The sequence below is a fragment of the Colossoma macropomum genome, unplaced genomic scaffold (assembly GCF_904425465.1).
Source record: "Colossoma macropomum unplaced genomic scaffold, Colossoma_macropomum, whole genome shotgun sequence".
Taxonomy (NCBI): Eukaryota; Metazoa; Chordata; class Actinopteri; order Characiformes; family Serrasalmidae; genus Colossoma; species Colossoma macropomum.
Window position 1 is genome coordinate 530,463 of NW_023494791.1, and position 19,536 is coordinate 549,998.

The 19,536-nt window shown below is 41.9% G+C and overlaps 1 protein-coding gene across 1 annotated transcript in view; it reads right to left on the reverse strand.

The window, feature by feature from the left end:
- The window catches only part of LOC118810079 (signal-induced proliferation-associated 1-like protein 2), a 183,621-nt gene that overhangs the window by 48,405 nt on the left and 115,680 nt on the right, over positions 1 to 19,536 (reverse strand). The window contains exon 10 of the mRNA XM_036573604.1: positions 2,682 to 2,939. Within this exon, the coding sequence (XP_036429497.1) occupies positions 2,682 to 2,939 (258 nt within the window). The remainder of the gene's footprint in view (positions 1 to 2,681; positions 2,940 to 19,536) is intronic.

Here is a 19,536-nt window from a genome sequence, read left to right on the forward strand (position 1 = left end):
ATCTCCCTCTTTCTCTCTTGTGTGCTCTCTCTGTCTCTCTAACTCTCGCATTTTCTCGCTCACCCCCTTTCTCTCGCTTTCCTTCTCTCTCTCAGTCTCCATCTTTCTTTTTTCCTCTCTCTCATTTCTCATTCTCCATCTAAAACCACAGAATATGAGGATTAGCTGGAGAGGGAAGCCCTGATCAACATTACAGCGTATCTCGTACAGTCCCCGCCGCCCAAACCATCTCCTCAGTGTAGTAGCTGTCGTCCATCAGGTAATCTGAACACAAGAGACCAAGTCTCACTGTCTTTAGCCTCTGTCCTTTCTGTGATCCTTACCTTTAAAAAATAAACTATTTTCAGTCACGATTTGAAACCATTTGAGCTCCTGCTGGTGTGGGTTCGTGTGCTGGTCTTGTCTCTTTTAATGATGCACAAAAACCTTACTGTGCTAATAGCGCTGAGGCAAAATGAATTATTGCTGAGAAAATGAATTCTGTAGGTCAGTCCGCCCAACACTGACCGTCATCTGATTTCAGTCACCTCTGTGTATTTCCTCTCTTTCTCTTCACCAATCGCTGTGAGGGAAATCAAAAAAGTATTTAAGCATCAGCAACTATGCTGTATTTCTGTGTGTACAAAACTGCAGGAACCTTTTCCATTTCCATTTGATACCACTGTAAACACAACACACTGTTTTAAGCAGAAAGATGAGTTATGGGTATTAGCGTTAAAGTAAACAAAAACGTCATTAATGACTAATTTATTGATTTTCTTTCAAAGTCAAAATGAGTTTTAGACATTAATCTACACACATCTCTCTTTAAAAAAACATTAATTTGGGTGAGTAAAGTGTTTATCATTTACAGTTAGCTTAGATTACAGATTTTTCATTCTGAAATGGCTGATAACAGGATACCTACACTGTACTTCACAAAACAAACATTAACAAAAAATGAAACCAACTTCTGTTTTATCACAGATAAAATGGTTAATTGTTCTACTAATGACGATTAATACTTTAATTAACAGCGCTACTTGGCCCTGGGTGATCAAAAACAGTTTAAAAAATGCTGATTATCAATAATATCGCATATTTGATAAGGATCAGAGGAACTTTCTCTCCAGGGTAGAGTTAACTTGGCTGCTCTATGCTAACCTACAGTCATTTTAGCTTGTTTTTTTACTGCAGTGACTCACTTCAAGCCGAGCTGAAGATCCAAAACACCTCTGCATTAATTCTTCGATTCCATTCTTGTAGAGTAAATGAGGGGTAATCTGTGCAGTAAAGGCATGACAGTGCACAGCAGAGAGAAATAACACCCTGTCTCTCTCCTCCTCTCTCCTCCTCTCTCTCTCTCTCTCTCTCTCTCTGCCCACACAATTCTTAAACATGAACCCCAAAACATATTTGTTTAACGCTGTTTAACGGTTAATTAGTCTCTAATTCTCTCAATTCTTTTACCAAAATGCCAATTATCTCCTTTCACACATCACCACTGGGTTACTTGTCCAACATCAACCATATCTGATTACATCGTCCTATCGCCCAGACCTAGTGCTGCAACATTTTAATTAGTGCTAATTAACACCTGTACCTTTCTCAGCACCAGCGTTACAGGCAACATGCAAGTTTACATACAGTTTCCCTCGGTCAGTCACACAGCTGTAATATGTGCTTTAGACCCATCTCAGAGGAAACCCCCCCTCCCCCCGCTGAATGTTTAACTAGCGGTGGGCTTTCCTGAGCGAGCGTGTGAATGAGTGATGAAGAGCAGAAGTATTAATCCTTTATTACTGTACCCTCCTCCACACTGACTCTCACAGAGCCTGCAGTTAGATAAAGGTCATCACCACCACACGGGGCTTTGGAATGGAAACAGAATCACCGGGTTAAAGTAAACTGCATCTGAAAGGCTCAGGCCTGCTCATTACCGAGCTCCTGCAGGGAGGCAGGCTTCCTCTGTGCTGTCCTTAAATCTATACTTGTGTGGCACAAAGGAAAATAACAGCAGTCAACATATGAAAGGGCAACAAAAAAACTGGGTCAACACTGGTGTCCATCTGAGAACAGGACATTCATTTATTACTATGAGTGTAGGTCGGTCAAATGACTCTGAGATACATAAGAGAACCTTTTAAATAAGCCACAGAGTGGTAATGATTAGTTGAGTGAAGTGGATTATTCAGTTAAAAAAAGAATAAAAAAATTACATTTTTGAAGAAATGGATTAGTGACCAGTTTGTAATAAAAGACTGTGGGAATATTTCAAGGAAAGACTGTGGGAACACCTGACAAAAGCACTGTGGGAATTCATGAAGGAAATGCAGTGGGAATATGTGGAGGCAAGACTGTGGGAATACCTGGAGAAAGGGCTATGGGAATACCTGGAGAAAGGACTGTGGGAATAACTGGAGAAGGGACTGTGGGAATACCTGGAGAAAGGACTGTGGAATACCTGGAGAAAGGACTGTGGGAATACCTGGAGAAAGGACTGTGGAATACCTGGAGAAAGGACTGTGGGAATACCTGGAGAAAGGACTGTGGGAATACCTGGAGAAAGGACTGTGGGAATAACTGGAGAAAGGACTGTGGGAATACCTGGCGAAAGGACTGTGGAATACCTGGAGAAAGGACTGTGGGAATACCAGGAGAAAGGACTGTGGGAATACCAGGAGAAAGGACTGTGGGAATACCTGGAGTTGTCTGGTAATTTCCTGTCGAAGGATGTACTGCGTGGGATGGAGGCCTGGCTGTGCTGGAGGATGGGCTGGCACTGGCCTCGCTCAGGGCACTGCGTGGGAGACCCTCTTGGTAGAGGCTGGCCTGCTGGGGTGGTGGGCACCCGGTGCCAGGTGGTGTTCCTCCTGAAGGGGGTCTTGTACTCGCAGGGCGTGCCCTCACTGTCCAGTTTGTACTCCACCATGGGGATGCGGTACAGCTCTGAACAGCCCCTAAACACAGAGAGAGCAGAAGCTGTTTTGAAGATATACTTTCTAAGAAAATGGTACAAGTGCAAATGCAAAGCAGGACGATTAAATGTGATTAAACTGTGCTCAGATATTGTGATATCGTTCCATGTTGCACATCCTTAGTGAAGTCTCCTGGTGACAGTGCACTCAAGCCTAAAACTAGCAAGCAAGCAAAGTTTATTTATATAGAGCTTTTTACAACAGGTGTTGTCACAAAGCAGCTTTACAAGGAAATCAACATTACAGACAGAAATCCGGGTCCGAGCCCCCCTGAGCGTCGCCAGTGGCGACAGTGGCAAGGAAAAACTCCCTAAGAGAAACAGGAAGAAACCTTGAGAGGAACCAAGACTCAGAAGGGGAACCCATCCTCCTCTGGACCACACTGGATAGTAAACATTGTTAGTATAAAGTATTATAGTACAAAAACAGGGAAAACAGGTGGAGCAAATGATTAATTTGATTAGTTTGGTTCATGCAGCAGCAGCAGCATCATCAGTGGGGTCAGGTTGTGGGGGTGAGGTTTGCACCGCTACAGTTTAACATGTTATTTTTGTGTTATACAGTATTATATTAATCAGCCTGTTTGACAAAATTCACAATTTATATTTTCATGTTTTCATTCATCAAAGTTTTTTCACTACTACACCCAGCATACATTATGCAAATACGAAACACAATTCCTGATTGGGTCACACCACAGGAATTCTGGGGAATCCCTGTGGTGTCATCCAATCTGAACTGATAGCCTAGCCACTGAGCTACAGGCTAAGCTAGCATTAGTGTAACTCTTACCTCAGTCATCAAACTAAATCAAACAGTGATTCTATCTCACCATTTGCATGGCTAATTGTCTCTTTCCATGGTGAAATGGCTCTCCAGATTGATGGAGAACGTACTATATATGGTTCTATACAGAACCTTGTGAAAATGGTTCTATATAGCATCAAACATGGATCTTTTACTGTTACAAGCTTGACATCATAACAGCAGCAGGACCATTTTTGATTCTATATAGAGCCGAGTAGAACACATTCTCCATCAACCTGGAGAACCATTTCACCATGGAAATGATTCTTTGAGCCTCCATAGGTTTATGAAGAAACTTTGTGAAAATGGTTCTACTTAGCATCAAGAGGGTTCTTCTGTTGTTACAAGCTTGACATCATAACAATAGAAGAACCCTTTCTGGTTCTATATAGAACCAAATACAACACATTCTCCATCTCTGTTTATGGAGGGAATGGTTCTATATAGAACCATAAACATCCAAGGAACCATTTGCATGATCATTGTTCTATATAGAGCCATTCCCTTTAATAAAGAACCCCTGAAGAACCATCTTTGATGGAGCATTTCTGTGATTTGAGTAATCAAGTCTCTCCACTGTAACAGTTATACAGCTGCAATAACATGTTTCAATTATTTTTATCTAAAAAAATCACAAAAGCCCAAAAAAATCAAGCGGGACACACCCCTTCACTTGCTTAGTCACTCTGAATGTATTTTAGATGAATGATTTAAGATCATTCATTTTTACACAATCAGCCTTTAAATCTCTGCTACGAATAAAAGCATGAACTCTGTTAGCACCTCCTACTGTTTATGAAGAATACAGCCAAAAGAGGTGCAGTACCACTTGCCCCATAGGTGGGGTAAACTATAACAGACTGAGTTGCAACAGTAGCTAGAACGTCTGGTACATCAGAGTAAACAATTAATTCAATACATTTCTATGTCGTTCCAAACCAGACAAGCTTTCCAAATGTAGATAAAATATAAAGCTGTTCTGGGAACAAAACCTCCATTTTTGTCGTTTTTCAGTTTTTGACATAACTTGAGAAAAGTCTGGCTCCACTGACTTACATGTAAAGGTAGGTCTTTTCCTTCTCCTGTACAGTTACCATTTTGGAGATACAAGGTTTTGTTCCGATAGCAGGGATATGCATAAAAATTATTTTTAAATAGAAATTAAGTCATAAATAATACATTATTTTTATATAAATTAAGTATTATTATAATGAAAAAGTATATAGCTTGTGTTTTTTAATGAATCTATGCAGACAAATGTCCTATTTTGAGTGCATTTAGGATTCTCTGATTGGGGGTCTTTGTTCTAACAGCATATTAAACTACCCCCCGCTGTTTATCTTACATTTTACCGTGCGGTCTGTGTCCTACCTTCCCCTAGTTGTGTTTTGAATGGACAACTGGATTCCTATGGAAGTGAATTTATACAAACAAATTAGTAGTGAGAAAAGGAGTGGAAAAAGTGAGAGGGGTAGACAACAAACAAACAGACAGACAAATAAATAAACAGATAAATAAATAAATAGACAGGTGAAGATGAGGGGATGTAATCCAGGAAATAAAGGATGCAGGACTAAAAAGAGAAAGAGTAATGCCGGCTGTGCACTCAGGTTAAGTAAACAATTCTTCTGCCAAACACATCCGAGTGAGTGCCGCTATTGTTTGTGTGAAGTGCTCCGGCAGGGCAGGGCTGTCTCTGCTCCCCTCTGCTGTTCGCGAGGCTCCAGGCGACCAACATCAATTATGCCAAAGAAGTGAGCCACTAATACACGGGCAGGTATCCTTTCCATCAGCAGAAGCAGCTTCAAATTGGTCTGCCTTCGCAGATATTTCCCTGCTGACCTCTGGTTACAGCTGACCTTGCAGTGCGCAGGAGGACAATGAGGCCTACCTCGCCAGCGTCTGCACGTTTCTATCTGTATTAGCCAGGCATTCCAAACAAAACATCAGCCTCCGGAGGGTTCTTCACAGAGAAAACCCTCAAAATTCCTGCTCCCACCCACACGCACAAACACAAAGGGAACCCGCCTGTGCTCGGCCTTGTCAGCGCACACTGCTTGCTTAAACAGGGGGAGTTTGTTTAAAAAAAAAAAAAGGCATGTGAAAACATATTCACTGCCTCAGTGGAGCCTCAACTATCCGCTTAAGCACCATTCAAAGCCCCGGGCTGGACTGGACTGCCCAGGCTCGTTCCCATCGACGACAGCGCTCCGGTCTGGACCGCAGGGTATCTCCTATTATTACAACATTAGTTTTGGGTGAAACAGAGGGGGGGGGGGGGCGCTATCACGGGGGATGTTAACCAGCTTGCTATTATGTTTGCCTTCCCAGGCAGTTCCCTGCTCTGCCCTTCAGACCCCCTCCCACACACATCCGGCCTCAAACAAACCCACATCCACTTTCAGCCTAATCTAGCGGGGAGGATTTTTGCATACACACCAGAGAGGCCAGCCTGATTGCTTTGGGACACTGACAGCTCAGGTCTCCGAGTGGAGGAGGGCTGAGAGCGCTCGTCTCATTTTAGGAAGCTTGTCTAATCAAAGAGGACAAAGACTTCAACAGTTCTACATGCAGACATGGCCGGGCCCCCTCCACCACCACCCAAAGACATCTAACGATACTGATCCGATCTGATATTAGTAGATAATGCAGCCTCTCACTGCACTCGACTACATTAAAATACCAATCCAATTCTCCCGTTCCAAATCCACAGGCATTAATATGGAGTTCATCCCCCCTTTGCAGCTCTAACAGCTTCCACTCTTCTGGGAAGCTTCTACAAGATGTTGGAGAGTCTGTGGGAATTTATGCCCATTCAGTCAAAAGAGCATTTGTGAGGTCAGACACTGGTGCTGGACGAGAGGGCCTGGCTCACAATCTCCGTTCTAGATCATCCCAAAGGTGTTCAGTGGGGTTGAGGTCAGGGCTCTGTGAGGGCCACTGGAGTTCCTCCACACCAAACTGGTCACTCCATGTCTTTATGGAGCTGCTTTGAGCACAGGGGCTCAGTCATGCTGGAACAGGAGAGGCTCTTCCCCAAACTGCTGACACAAAGCTGGAAGCAGAGAACTGTGTAAAATGTCTTTGTGCTGCAGCATCAACATCACCCTTCACTGGAACTGAGAGACCAAACCCTGGAGAACAGCCCAGCTCATCATCCCTCCTCCACCAAACTCTACTGTTGGCTCTGCATTCCGGTAGGTAACGTTCTCCTGACATCCACCAAACCTGGATTCATCATCAGACTGACAGATAGTGAAGCTGATTCATCACTCCAGAGAACACAGTTCCACTGCTCCAGAGTCCAGTGGCGGCGCTTTACACCCCTCCATCCGACACTTGGCATTGAGCATAGTGATCTTAGGCCTGTGTGCAGCTGCTCAGCCATGGAGACCCATTTCATGAAGATGTCAATGCACAGTTCTTGGGCTGATGTTGGTTCCAGAGGCAGTTTGGAAGTCTAGTTAGTGATGTAACAGGAAAGCTGCTGTGCTTTTTAACACTCAGCAGCCCAACTCTGTGATTTTTTGAGGTCTACTGCTTCGTGGCTGAGCTGTTGTTGCTCCAAGACACTTCCATTTCACAATGATAGCACTTCTAGTTGGCTGCTGCAGATCTAGCAGGGCAGAAAAGTGACTTGTGGCAAAGGTGGCGTCCTATGAGAGCTCCTTGTTTAAAAGGTTGGTCTCTAACTTGTGCACAGAACTGTAAATAGGCAGGATATTTGAAAACTTCTGTATGAATGTTTTTTGGTTCACTGATTACAAACAGGATGTCATGGTTGTGTGCACTGTGCTGGGCAGTGTTGACCAAACTGAACGTAAAATCTAAATATTTTCCAGAAGTATCACAATATTACAGTAATGGATGAGTTTGCGTTAATAAGGTAATGAGCTCCTGCTTCCTGAGAGCTGCTACTCTGTACGAAAAGCACGACAGTTTGATTTTACTGGGCTGTTTTTTCTTTTTTCATCTCTGAGAACGACACCAAGGGAATCGTACAGAACTTTAAACGCTAACCAGACAGAAACATCTGCTTTCCAGAAGCTTCTCATCTCCAGGAGGGAAACTTGCTGTTTACTAAGTTTACACATATTTTCAAGGGCTGTCAAACAACTATATTATGATTAATCACAGTATTTTGTGCAGTTAGAGATGAACTGTGTCTTACTGGCTCAAATTTGACCCTATAGAAAGATTTTTATTTAAAAAGCAGTGCGTGGAGTTATAGCCTTATAACTGGACTAATTAAGCTTAATCTGAATATATTTATCACTTTCTATTACAGTCACAGTCACAGCGCCACAGCTGGGCTTCAGTCTGGAACTACAGATGATTCAAAAGGTCAAATTTGGAAAATATATTTATATTTTTAATGTTAATATCGGGAGAAACTCTGACATCATTAATATTTTATGTCTTTTTTCTCCCAGTAACTAAAATCACACAGCAGATACTCAGTAAAGATCAATACTGTTGTGTGACATCAACACTGGCATACATGATAAAGTCGTGTACAAATTTCATGTTGTTACTGATTTGAGTGTAAATAAGTTGCACATCCTTTACACACTTAAAATGATGGTTCTTCAAGGGTACATGAGTAAAGAAAATGGTTCTATATAGAACCATGGACACTCCAAGAACCCTTTGCATGATTAAAGAGTTCTTTGCATCGTAAAAGGGTTCTCCAGATTGATGGAGAATGTGTTCTATCCAGCACCAAAAAGGGTTCTGCTATTGTTATAATGTCAAGCTTGTACTAATAAAAGAACCCTTTTTGGTGCCACATAGAACCCTATACAACATATTCTCCATCAATCTGAAGAACCATTTCACCATGCATAGAACCATTTAATCATGCAAAGCGTCCTTTGAGTGTTCATGATTCTATTATCTTTACTAAGGAACCCTTGAAGAACCATCATTTTAAAGACTGTACAGAGAACACATTACTGCACATCTTGATGCACAATTACTGTTTATTTGCTGAATTTAACACCATTTTTAAATTGTGTTTTATTTTCATCTAAAATCTTAAATTCAGAAAATAAACAGAAACTTAACTCTGCAGAAAAATGGCATATTTATGTTTGTCCCCTGTAGAAGAATGTGATCCCGGAGTTTCCTCACCTTTATGACTGTATAATCAGCCCAAACTATTGATAAGTTACAGATTGGAACTACTGCAGCTGTTATTGAGCTACTGAGAGAAGCAGGCGCTGCTGTACAAACCAAACAGTAAAAACGAGTCACTATTCACTTTAAACCAGCAATATCACCTTTAAGTTCTCTTCATGTTCTCCATTTCTCCTCCAGACGTGTCGCTAACGGATGGAGAGCGTGTCAAAAAGCCGGACGTGTAAACAAGTGTTAAGTACTTCAGAGCACGACTTAATTAATGGCCTTTTCAACACGGCGGCTAACACAGTCATTAAACAGATTAAGTGTGCATCCCTCAAGCCTTTTTGCCACACGTCATTAACTTCAGCACAGGTTAAACAAAGTCAACAGGACTCCAGCAGAAAAGGTCTCAGCTGCCGCTGCGTTTCATCTCTCTACTCCAGCTCTGTCTGGCTTCTCTCCGGCTCTTAAAAGGCTTTAACCCGCCTGCTTTCACCTGAAACAGGACCCCCCCCCGACCTACCACAGTGAATAATCCACAATCATCAGTCCGTAATCCGTCTTTACAGTCTGGCTGGAAATATGAGCTAAATGTCAGCTCTCAGTTTTACAGAAGGCTCAGTCAGTTCACTCAGTCGTGCTGTTGATCTGTAGTCGCACTGTTTCATCAATTATTGTTAGCTTTAAAGCAGCACCATGTAAGATTTGGGGATTTGGAGACCTCTCTGGTAGAAATTTGTAATTGCACTCAACATTCTGTAACGCTGGTTGTGCTTCGGCCCCCCACAAGTGGATGAATCTGACTTTTGAGAGTGTTGAGAGAGAATTCAAAGGTCTAAACTTGGTGAAGGAGCGTCTCTGAGGATGTGAGTGAATTATCTACTATAGTCATCACATCTTCATCAGTATGATGGTGATTTAAGATCATTTGAGGCCGAAACATTGAGTCGGACCTTCTTTTAGAGTCTGTGTGTGACGTTAATACGTAAAGACGTACGACGTGGTGTGAAAAACTCGACGCCTCTGACTTTTAAATGAGGATTTCAGGCTTAACAGGCGACTCACAGCAGAACACACTCAGCATATTTAAGACTGTTTATTTTTCTTCATAGTCAGTAATGACGCTTTCAGTTTTAACAGAAAATATTACTGCTGCTTTAAGTGTACGCCACAAACTCTCTCATGCTTTCACAGCCATTAAACAGAAACACGAATGATTTCAGTGCATATCTACCCAAAATACATACCTACTGTAAACACCAACATGTTCTGCAGATGGTCTGATTCAGAATGTCTCACAATGGTGAACGTTACACAGAGAGTACTGCTCAATGACAGCAGGGGCGTTTCTGCTTGGACTGGGAACCAAACCTCCACTCTTCCATGCCTGGGTCAGTGGTGTTGTGCACTACGCTGTCCATTTAAGTGAGTAAACAGAACACAAACACCCATTCCCTACAGACCCGATGCGTATGAAGTTATAAGCTGTAATTTTGATAATAAAACACAGCCAATGTGAAAGGAGCTCAGGAGATGTACATACGAGATGTGTGGCTGTCTATACAGCTCCAGATATGAATGCCTGTATGGATATCAAGTGAGGGAGTGCTGGAGAGCTGAACGGCGTGTGGTTGGTGTAAACATACGGCACATGATCAGTATTAAAGGGGAAGTAAATATTGCATACACTCCAAAGTTAGCAGCAAATCAGCTGTCAGTCTGAGGACGTGTCTGAGTCTAATAGCGCCACAGCTTTTGAGAAGAAGCTGCTTTTCAGTCTGTGTGTTTGAGTGCAGGCTGACCTACAGCGCCTGCCTGATGGGAGGAGCGTAAACAGATGGTGTCTGTAAATGCATGTTAAGTTACCAGCTGTAATTAGTGATCACTGTTGTCATTCAACACTAAATTCTTATTACGATTACTTTTCTGCCAGACCGTTTAGTGTACGCAGCTTATATTTACACTCCGGGGCAAAAAATGGAAGAACATTAAGTTTTTAATGGTCTTAACAGGAAATCATTAAACAAACAGATGCAGTGAGTCAGTATGAGAGATTTTCACTGCGATTTCTTTAAGTTTGGTGTGTAAATTTGCAGACAGTCTTTTACAGAAAGAAGAGTCAGTATTGATCCACTCAGCTTTGACGGCTCTGTACAGCTGGAAAACACTGCTGAGCTGGTTTGTGTTTAATGTGAGACCAAATATTCACTACAGGGTTTAAATCTGGACTCTGACCAGCTAAAACCAGCAGTAATCACCATTACATTTTGGGCTTGGCCTATTTTTTTTGTCCAGGTGTGAACAGTAACCACCTGTGATGACCTACTGTCCTCACCTTCAGCTCGTACCTGCGACGTTACTCGCAATACTGCACTCACATTAATGCTTAAGGGGAGGTCCACTGATTTTTCAAAATTCCTGCATAATTAAGATGTTAAGAAAACGCTCTGTTCTAGATAAACTTACTGAGTCAGAACTGTTCACAGTGGTGGTGATGGGAACCAGACGTCCACCTCTAAAAGCTCCCTCACAGAAAGTTCCTACATGAAATGGTTATGAATTCACTGCCTGATGACTGAGACACTGTTTTATGATTGAGATTTTGGCAAGAAATCTTAAATAAGTTCCAGTCTAGAAATAAGCAGCTCTGATAAGAGTTCAAAGGTCTGAAATCAGTAAAAAATGTATTTATTTATTTTTGTTTTAGAAACGACTTGAGATCAGACTCAGTACAGCTCAGGAATCAGTGAAATACACTGAACATTGGTGAAAAAATCTTAATTATTTTTTTCATTCTTAAATTTATCACAGTGAAGAAATAAAGGAGAGGAAGAAGAAAAGAAATCAGTAATTTAGTGTAAATGAGGAAGATTCTGCTGTCTGATGTTGAAACAGGTCTAAATCCGTATTTAATCTAAAACTAGTCCTTAATCTCAGAGCAGACACCTTAGAGCAGGACACACAGAGAGACAGACAGACAGACAGAGAGAGAGGGAGAGAGAGAGACAGAGAGACAGAGAGACAGAGAGAGAGAGACAGAGAGAGACAGACAGAGAGAGAGAGAGAGACAGAGACAGACAGACAGAGAGAGAGAGACAGAAAGAGAGAGAGAGAGACATTAGAAAGTTGAAGAACAAAGAAAACGTTCTAGTGTTTGAACATCAAAAAACGTATCTGAATGAAACAAAACCAAACTGGATGAAAGAGAGTGAAGAACCTCAGCAGAGGAAGACAAACTCAATGTTCTAGCTAACTGAGTCAGTACAGGAGCACCACAACAAACGACTGAAAGACAAACAGAGCAAACGGAGATAAAGAGGCGTTACATAAGAAGATTAAGTCTGATCAGTGAATATCAAAGTGTCCTTTCATCTCCTGGTGGGAGGAGCATCACAACAGAATGAAAATCACTGTTTTTTAAAAATGTCTTCTGTGTGATTCTCATATCGAGCAGCTGATTCTGAGTGTGTCACTGAATCGTAACACAGAGAGAGAACAGTCCAGACCGGTTCTCTGTCTGAAGCAGCTCGTCATTAATCTCATATATCCAGATCTGAGCTGTTGGTGCAGAACAGTCTGCAGTGTGAACTCTTCTCTCTCTAATCTGACCAACGAGTTCCTCCTAGAGGAACATCAGAGCTCCGGGTTCTGCAGTGAAGGAGAGCTCCTGGACGGCGGGCTGGTGGCCACGTCCTGCTGTTCCTGTGTAAATAAATAGCCTTTCTGGGTCAGGCTAATATTAGAGCCATATCTCATTTTACTCCAGACAGCAGACGGGCCACCGCGCAGCCCTAAAAAGGCATGAGCTGCAGCAGCGCCGCGAGGCGTTTAACACGCCATCTCTCTGCTGAAGGAACACAGAGGAACTCGCTAACAACCAAAGTCTTAGGGAAAGGCTGCTGGTCGTCACGGGGACAAAGATAAAGGTGTTAAGTGTGAGATTAAAGCCACTGCTTTCACACCACACACAGTCGGGAACGGCAGAACATGATATCTTACCCAGAGACATCAACTCAAACCCCGTCTAAATATCTAATATTAATCATTTTGAGATGGTTGTATGAAAATTATAGGATTATAAAACTTATCACTAGATGTTTTTTACTTACCTGCCAATATAGTGAGATAGTTTTACTTTATAAAAACACTCAAAAGTAGTAAAATATCTAGAAATAACTTGAATAATCTTACAAAAGTTTACAACCATCTTAAAATGAGCAATGCTAGATACATCGACTAGACTTTACTCAACAATAAACCATTTTTATCAGTGTGTGCAAATGTTTGTGCTGTAATTCCATTTGGTGCTGATTTTCTGAGAGCAAATAAATAAACTCATCCTCCACAGACACACTTCGGCACGTTTATTGTACAGTCAGTGTTTATTTGCTGGTTTTAACATAGTGGGAAAAAATAAGCATAAAATGTGTCCTGTGCAAAAGTTAATATATGTCTTTTTAATAAAACTCGACAAATATTTTTGATTTTTTTAAGATTTTTCACTCAGATCTGGTCTTTCTGACTCGATAGTTGTAATTAAGTGACACAAATCTGTCATTAATGCGCCTTAAATGAACCACATGTGCACATCCTGATCAATAACGCTACGGGAATGAACCACGAGTCAATAACAACACACTAACCAGCAGAGCGAGCTTCATCACCAGGATCGATCACTCTGATCAGCTCTCGGCTTCATTATTAGAGCGAGACGAAAGATGCTTTAACAGCGTTCACTGGCACGAACCTCAGCTTTGGCGCTGCTGCCATGGTAACATGGGATGATGTCTCATGAGCATTCCCATTAAAGGGGAATTCCACCACTTTTTCTAAATTCCCCTCATAACTCATAACATAAACAGAGAGATTCAGAGTGGTTTGGTGTGAAATGGTTCAGATGTCTTTACAGTGGTGCTGATAGGAACCAGGGGTCGCCATGACTACAACACAAATGTAGACATTTTATTTACTATCCAGAACCACCAGTGAACCTACACGAGTCTTCTGAGTTTATATGGAATGTTGATGATGGAAAATAGTGGAAAATCTGAAATAATAAGTTTTCTTTGGGGACTATTTTGCCTCACAGCGCCCTGCATGTATCCCTCCACCATGAATGGAGTTTAAGTTCTCTAAACTATCATAAAACAGTGTCTCAGTCATCAGGCAGTGAATTCATAACCATTTCATGTAGGAACTTTCTGTGAGGGAGCTTTTAGAGGTGGACGTCTGGTTCCTATCACCACCACTGTGAACAGTTCTGACTCAGTAAGTTTATCTAGAACAGAGCGTTTCACACCAAACCTCTCTGAACCGCTCTGTTTACATCTTAATTATGCAGAAATTGAGAAAAATTGATGGAGCTCTTCTTTAAGGTTGCATGGCCACAATTCAGCTCTGTATCTGATCAGTGACCACATAAAGTGAGATCTGTGTCACATTCAGGCAAAAAATGAGATTAGTGCCACTTCAGGCTGGTAATGTGAACGAAGCCTAAGGCCTTTTTTACACTGGAGCTTTTTTCTGGACGCAGGTCCGCTTCCTCTGGGAGTTCGGTACGTTTGGTTGAGTGTGAAAGTGGTTTTTGAGCCCAGAAGCGGAACAGAGAACCGATCTCTGGTCCTTATGAAATCAGTGGTCTGGGGGAACTCTGGTTTGGTTCACTGGTCATGTGGAAGCTCTCCGCTCCCATCGCCGTGTATGGGGCTGCGTGATTGGCTCATTTTGTAACATAACTGCTCTGACTCGCTGTGTCACTTTCCTTTTTGAGTTTCATTTCGGTGAGAAAATATTTATTATGGACAAAAAGAGCTGCTGATTTGTAAGTAAAGAAAATAATAAAAAGCAGTAAACGGATGAAGCTGTGCTGACCATCCTGCAGAACTGCACGCAGACAAGAGATGCATGGATCTGCGCAATCGTTTCATGGGTCAGATAGGAATTCTTGTGTGTGAAAGCAAACCAGCGATAATGAGCCCCTCCCCCAAACGAGCCCAGAATCAGTCCTGGGTGTGACTCAAATATTCGGGAGGAGTGTGAAAACATTCTTAGAAAACCAACAAAACACATAATTTAACTGGGGGTGCTCAAACTTGTGTGTACGGCTGTGAGTGGAACGTTACGCAGGTCCATCGTGCTCTTGGTCATTCAAGGCTCGTTGCTTTCTCAGGCTCTGATCTGGGGCTTTAAGGACAGACGTCTCTTAAACAACAAAGCCGCTCGCAGGCCTTTTGTGCGGAGCCATTAGTGAGTCAGAGACTATAGCTTCCTCGGAAATTCCTTTGTCTTGAGCTAATGGAAGAGGAACTGAAGCACCCGCTGTTGAACAGAATGTATTTTTTCCAATGTAAAGAGGGCAGAAACAAATCAGAGGACTCACGATCCCTCGACTGACCCCCAGCCAGAGGCCTGAAAAGGTTCCACACACACAAGCAGTAATAATGTCTCATTTATACAGCGTATTTTACAAGGTCGCTTTACAACAACAGCCTCAAAAAATAAAAGAAAAAGCAGAGGAAGGACTGAAGCTGGACCTGTCATGAAATTTTAGCAGACGATTAACTGCCAATAAGCACAACCCCTGGCAGAAATGATGGGATCACCACACTCAGAGGACGTTCACCCAACTGATTTACTTCACAGCAAATACACAAATAAAATCTGTTTTTGTTTAACAGCTGAACATTCTGGCTTCATGAAACACCTCAAACTAATTAAATTAAATTATTTTAATTAATAGCATATCCTTCTCCAGATCACGTAGAAGAAAGAATTATAGAATCGCTCACTGTTGAGGGAAAATTCATGGAATCATCAACCAAAAAACACAGTTAGTACGTTGTTGCACCTCCTTGAGCTTTTATGATGGCCTGAATTTTTTGAGGACTTCACTAATGAAAATACTATTCTACACCAAGCTGGTTCCAATGTTCTCCAACAGCAGTTGATGGATCAGCTGTGTAGGATGGACCAAAACACCCTGAATGTATCCCTCCACCAGAAATGGAGTTTAAGGCCAAAACCTTCTCAAAACTATCCTAAAACAGTGTCTCAGTCATCAGGCAGTGAATTCATAACCATTTCATGTAGGAACTTTCTGTGAGGGAGCTTTTAGAGGTGGACGTCTGGTTCCTATCACCACCACTGTGAATGATTCTGACTGGCGTTTCATACCAAACCACTCTGAACCACTTAACCATCTTACCCACTTAATTATGTAGAAATTATGAAAAACTGGTGGAGCTCCTCTTTAAGGACTCATGGCCACAATAAAAAAAAAACAAAAAACATATAGAACCATTTTCTTTACTAAGGAACCGGTGAAGAACCAACTTTTTTTTTTTTTTAAACTGTAGCAGAACCCTTTTGGTGGTATATAGAACCATATACAACACATTCTTCATCAATCCGAAGAACCTTTTCACCATGCAAAGGGTTCTTTGAGTGTTCATATAGAACCCCCCAATCTTTACTAAAGAAAGAACCATATTTTTAAAGAGTGCAGTTAAGGGACTGGGAGAGGACCTGAGGTTAGAGGGAGACCTGAGGTAAAGATGAAGGAACTTCTACAGGGGTCAGAACACAGAGGGCTTTAAACGTAGTGAATACCAGAGTTTACTGGTAACCAGTGCAGCTGAGTGAAAATGGGGGTGATGTGAGCAGATCGGTTTGTTGTTAGTGAGCACTGTAACCAGAGTTATGCATGATCTGCACTTGCAGCTGAGTAGTGGCCAAGGTGGAGTCTTAATAGGGGCGTAATGTGGGTGTCATCAGAGCTTGAGGTGGAAATGTGGAGGTGATGTTTGTGCTGACATATCTGGATACTGTCAACATAACAATGGAAACTGAAACTGTAGATAAATTGGCCGAGGGGCAATGTAAACTGAGAAAAGGAGGGGGCCCAGAACGGATCCTTGAGGAACTCCTTGAGTGGTACATGATAAATTTCTGTCTATCTGTGAAATGTGATTTGAAACAATCGAGGCCTGTTCCTGAGCTGCCGATAGAAGAGATGGGAGAAACATACATCATTATTCACTGTGTTGGAAGCACAGTTGTGGTCTATAGGGAGAAGAATGTTAATGGCGCAAACAGAAGGTCATTTATAACTCTTAACTGAGCAGACTCAGGTCTACTCTGTGTCCGGAAACCTGATTGAAATGGCTCATAAAGACTGAATATATTTTTAATTACTTACTGTGGATTCTGTTCCCAGCTGTTCAACAACGAGACATAAGCAGGAGCTTTGGCTGTCTGTACGAGTGTAGCGTAATCACAGCTATCGTGAGCGGTAACGGCGCCATGGTCCAGGACTGGTCTCTCTGGTCCTTGAGCTCAGATTATCAGGGCATCATTGTGTATCATGGCATAACTGGTCTAAGAGGATTCCACTCTGGTCGTGACATGGGCGATGATACGCTGGAATCATCTGAGGCACGTCAGAAAATAATCTGTACGGACAGCAGGCCTCGCTTTTTTTACCCCTCTATACCATTCAGCACATTGCTGACCTCTTGCTCAGTCAATACCAGCAGGACGCAGTGCAATTTACTATTTGCAGAGAAACTCATTCATGCGTTTGTTCCAGAGTTGATCACTGTAATGCTCTTTATACTGGACTTCCATAGAAAACAATCCATCCTCTACAACTCGTACAGAACGCAGCAGCACGGATCCTCACAGCACCAACACAGAGACCTTTTTATTGATGTCCTGGTTAAACAACTAGTACAGACTCCTAATGTAGCAGTGCAGCACTTAAAAAAGATGGTTCTTCAAGGGTTCTTTAGTAATGAAAATGGTTCTATATAGAGCCATGACGTCTCAAAGAACCCTATGCATGATTAAATTTTTTTTGCCTCGTTAAATGGTTCTTCAGATTGATGGAGAATGTGTTGTAGATGTTTCTATATAGAAAAAGATTCTCCATCAATCTGAAGAACCATTTCACAGAATGCTTTAAGCATGCAAAGCGTTCTTTGGGTGCTCATGGTTCTATATAGAAACATTTTCTTTACTAAAGAACCCTTGAAGAACCATCTTTTTAAAGTGTGTATTCACCCTGAAGTTCTGCTGAGCCGCCCTGTACGTGGATAACCCAGAATTCTGTTATGCTCATTTACTTGATACTACCTGTCTGAACTGTATAAACCTGATAAAGCTGAATAAGTAAAAGAGGAAAAGATTAAATTCACGGGTTTGAGAGGTGAATGAAGTGAAGCCTGACAGACGAACCTTGACTGACACAGTGAAGCACAGGAGATGGTTTTAAAGACAAAATAAACAGACAGTTTCTCGCTTTCTCCCTCAAGCTGTTTACATGTTGATCCATTACTGTCAGAAATAACGCTGACTCTCTCACTAACGTCCTGACCGAGTCTGAATGGGAGAACAGACACCATCACAAACTGGCCAGACCAGAGAGATAAAGACACAAACTACTTTCATAGTGAGTCAGAAAGAACCATTAATCAGGCGCTCTGTACTGATTCTGTCAGCAGAACAGTGTGTGGAACGCTGTCTAGCTGAAGGTTCCGCCCGGCCCAGCTGGTGAGCTCCCTCAGCCGTAGAGCCGCGTCAGTCTGAGAGCGCTTATAACCATACAAACACTCGAACACACACACACACACACACACACACACACACACACACACACACACACACACAACGCTCACAGCATCTCCGTCAGCTGAAAGCCGACAGTGTGGGTCGAGTCTTGGCTCATCTAGACCCCTCAGACACTCAGAGAAGCCTGACACGCAAATCTCACCGACTGTTTTGCTATTCATCATTTTCACCTCTGCATATCTGTACAATCAATCAATCTCACGCCTGGTCAGAACGTGAGGAGTTTCAGAAAGTTTTAAATAATATAGAGAATGCACATGTCTTCTAAGCCCCGCCCACTGTTCAAAAATATTTCAGAAGCAAAAGAGCGAAGAGCAAAAAATATTATCAGCAAAATCAGCAAACAGAAAAATATTAAAGCAAAAACTGGCAAAATGAGAAATAAACGCATATCAGAATGACTGAAAATGAGGAGAAATCCTCATTCGTTGGATTTAACTCTCATTATTTGCTTTTGCAACATATTTTGGACATTTTGAGGCTCAATATTTTGCTTGTGAATTTTATCCGTTTATTTGAAACTTTTGAGTGTTACTCAATGCTATTGTTATAAGCCTGTATCGTAAAGATAGCAGAACTAATTTTGGTGCTATACGGAACCATATACAACACATTCTCTATCAATCTGAAGAACAACTTCACCATGCGAAGAACCATCATCAGGCAAAGGGTTCTTTGAGTGCTCATGTTTCTACACTCTTAAAAAGGACAGTTCTTGAAGGGTTCTTCAGTAAAGAAAATGGCTCTATAAACAACCATGAACACCCAAAGAACCCTTTGTACGCTTAAATGGTTCTTCAGACTGATGGAGAATCTTTTGGCACAAATTTAACTCCATAGGAGGTGCGTAAAACTTGAACAACCTGAAAAATGCAGCTTTATAATCAAAATCATTATCCATATCATTGATAAAATCAGAAATAGTGAGTATAGAACGTATCAGTGACATTAATCATGCAGAACAGAACAGAACCCTCGTACTAAACTGCTACTGAATTTAGTAGAACAGAGTCAACAGGTA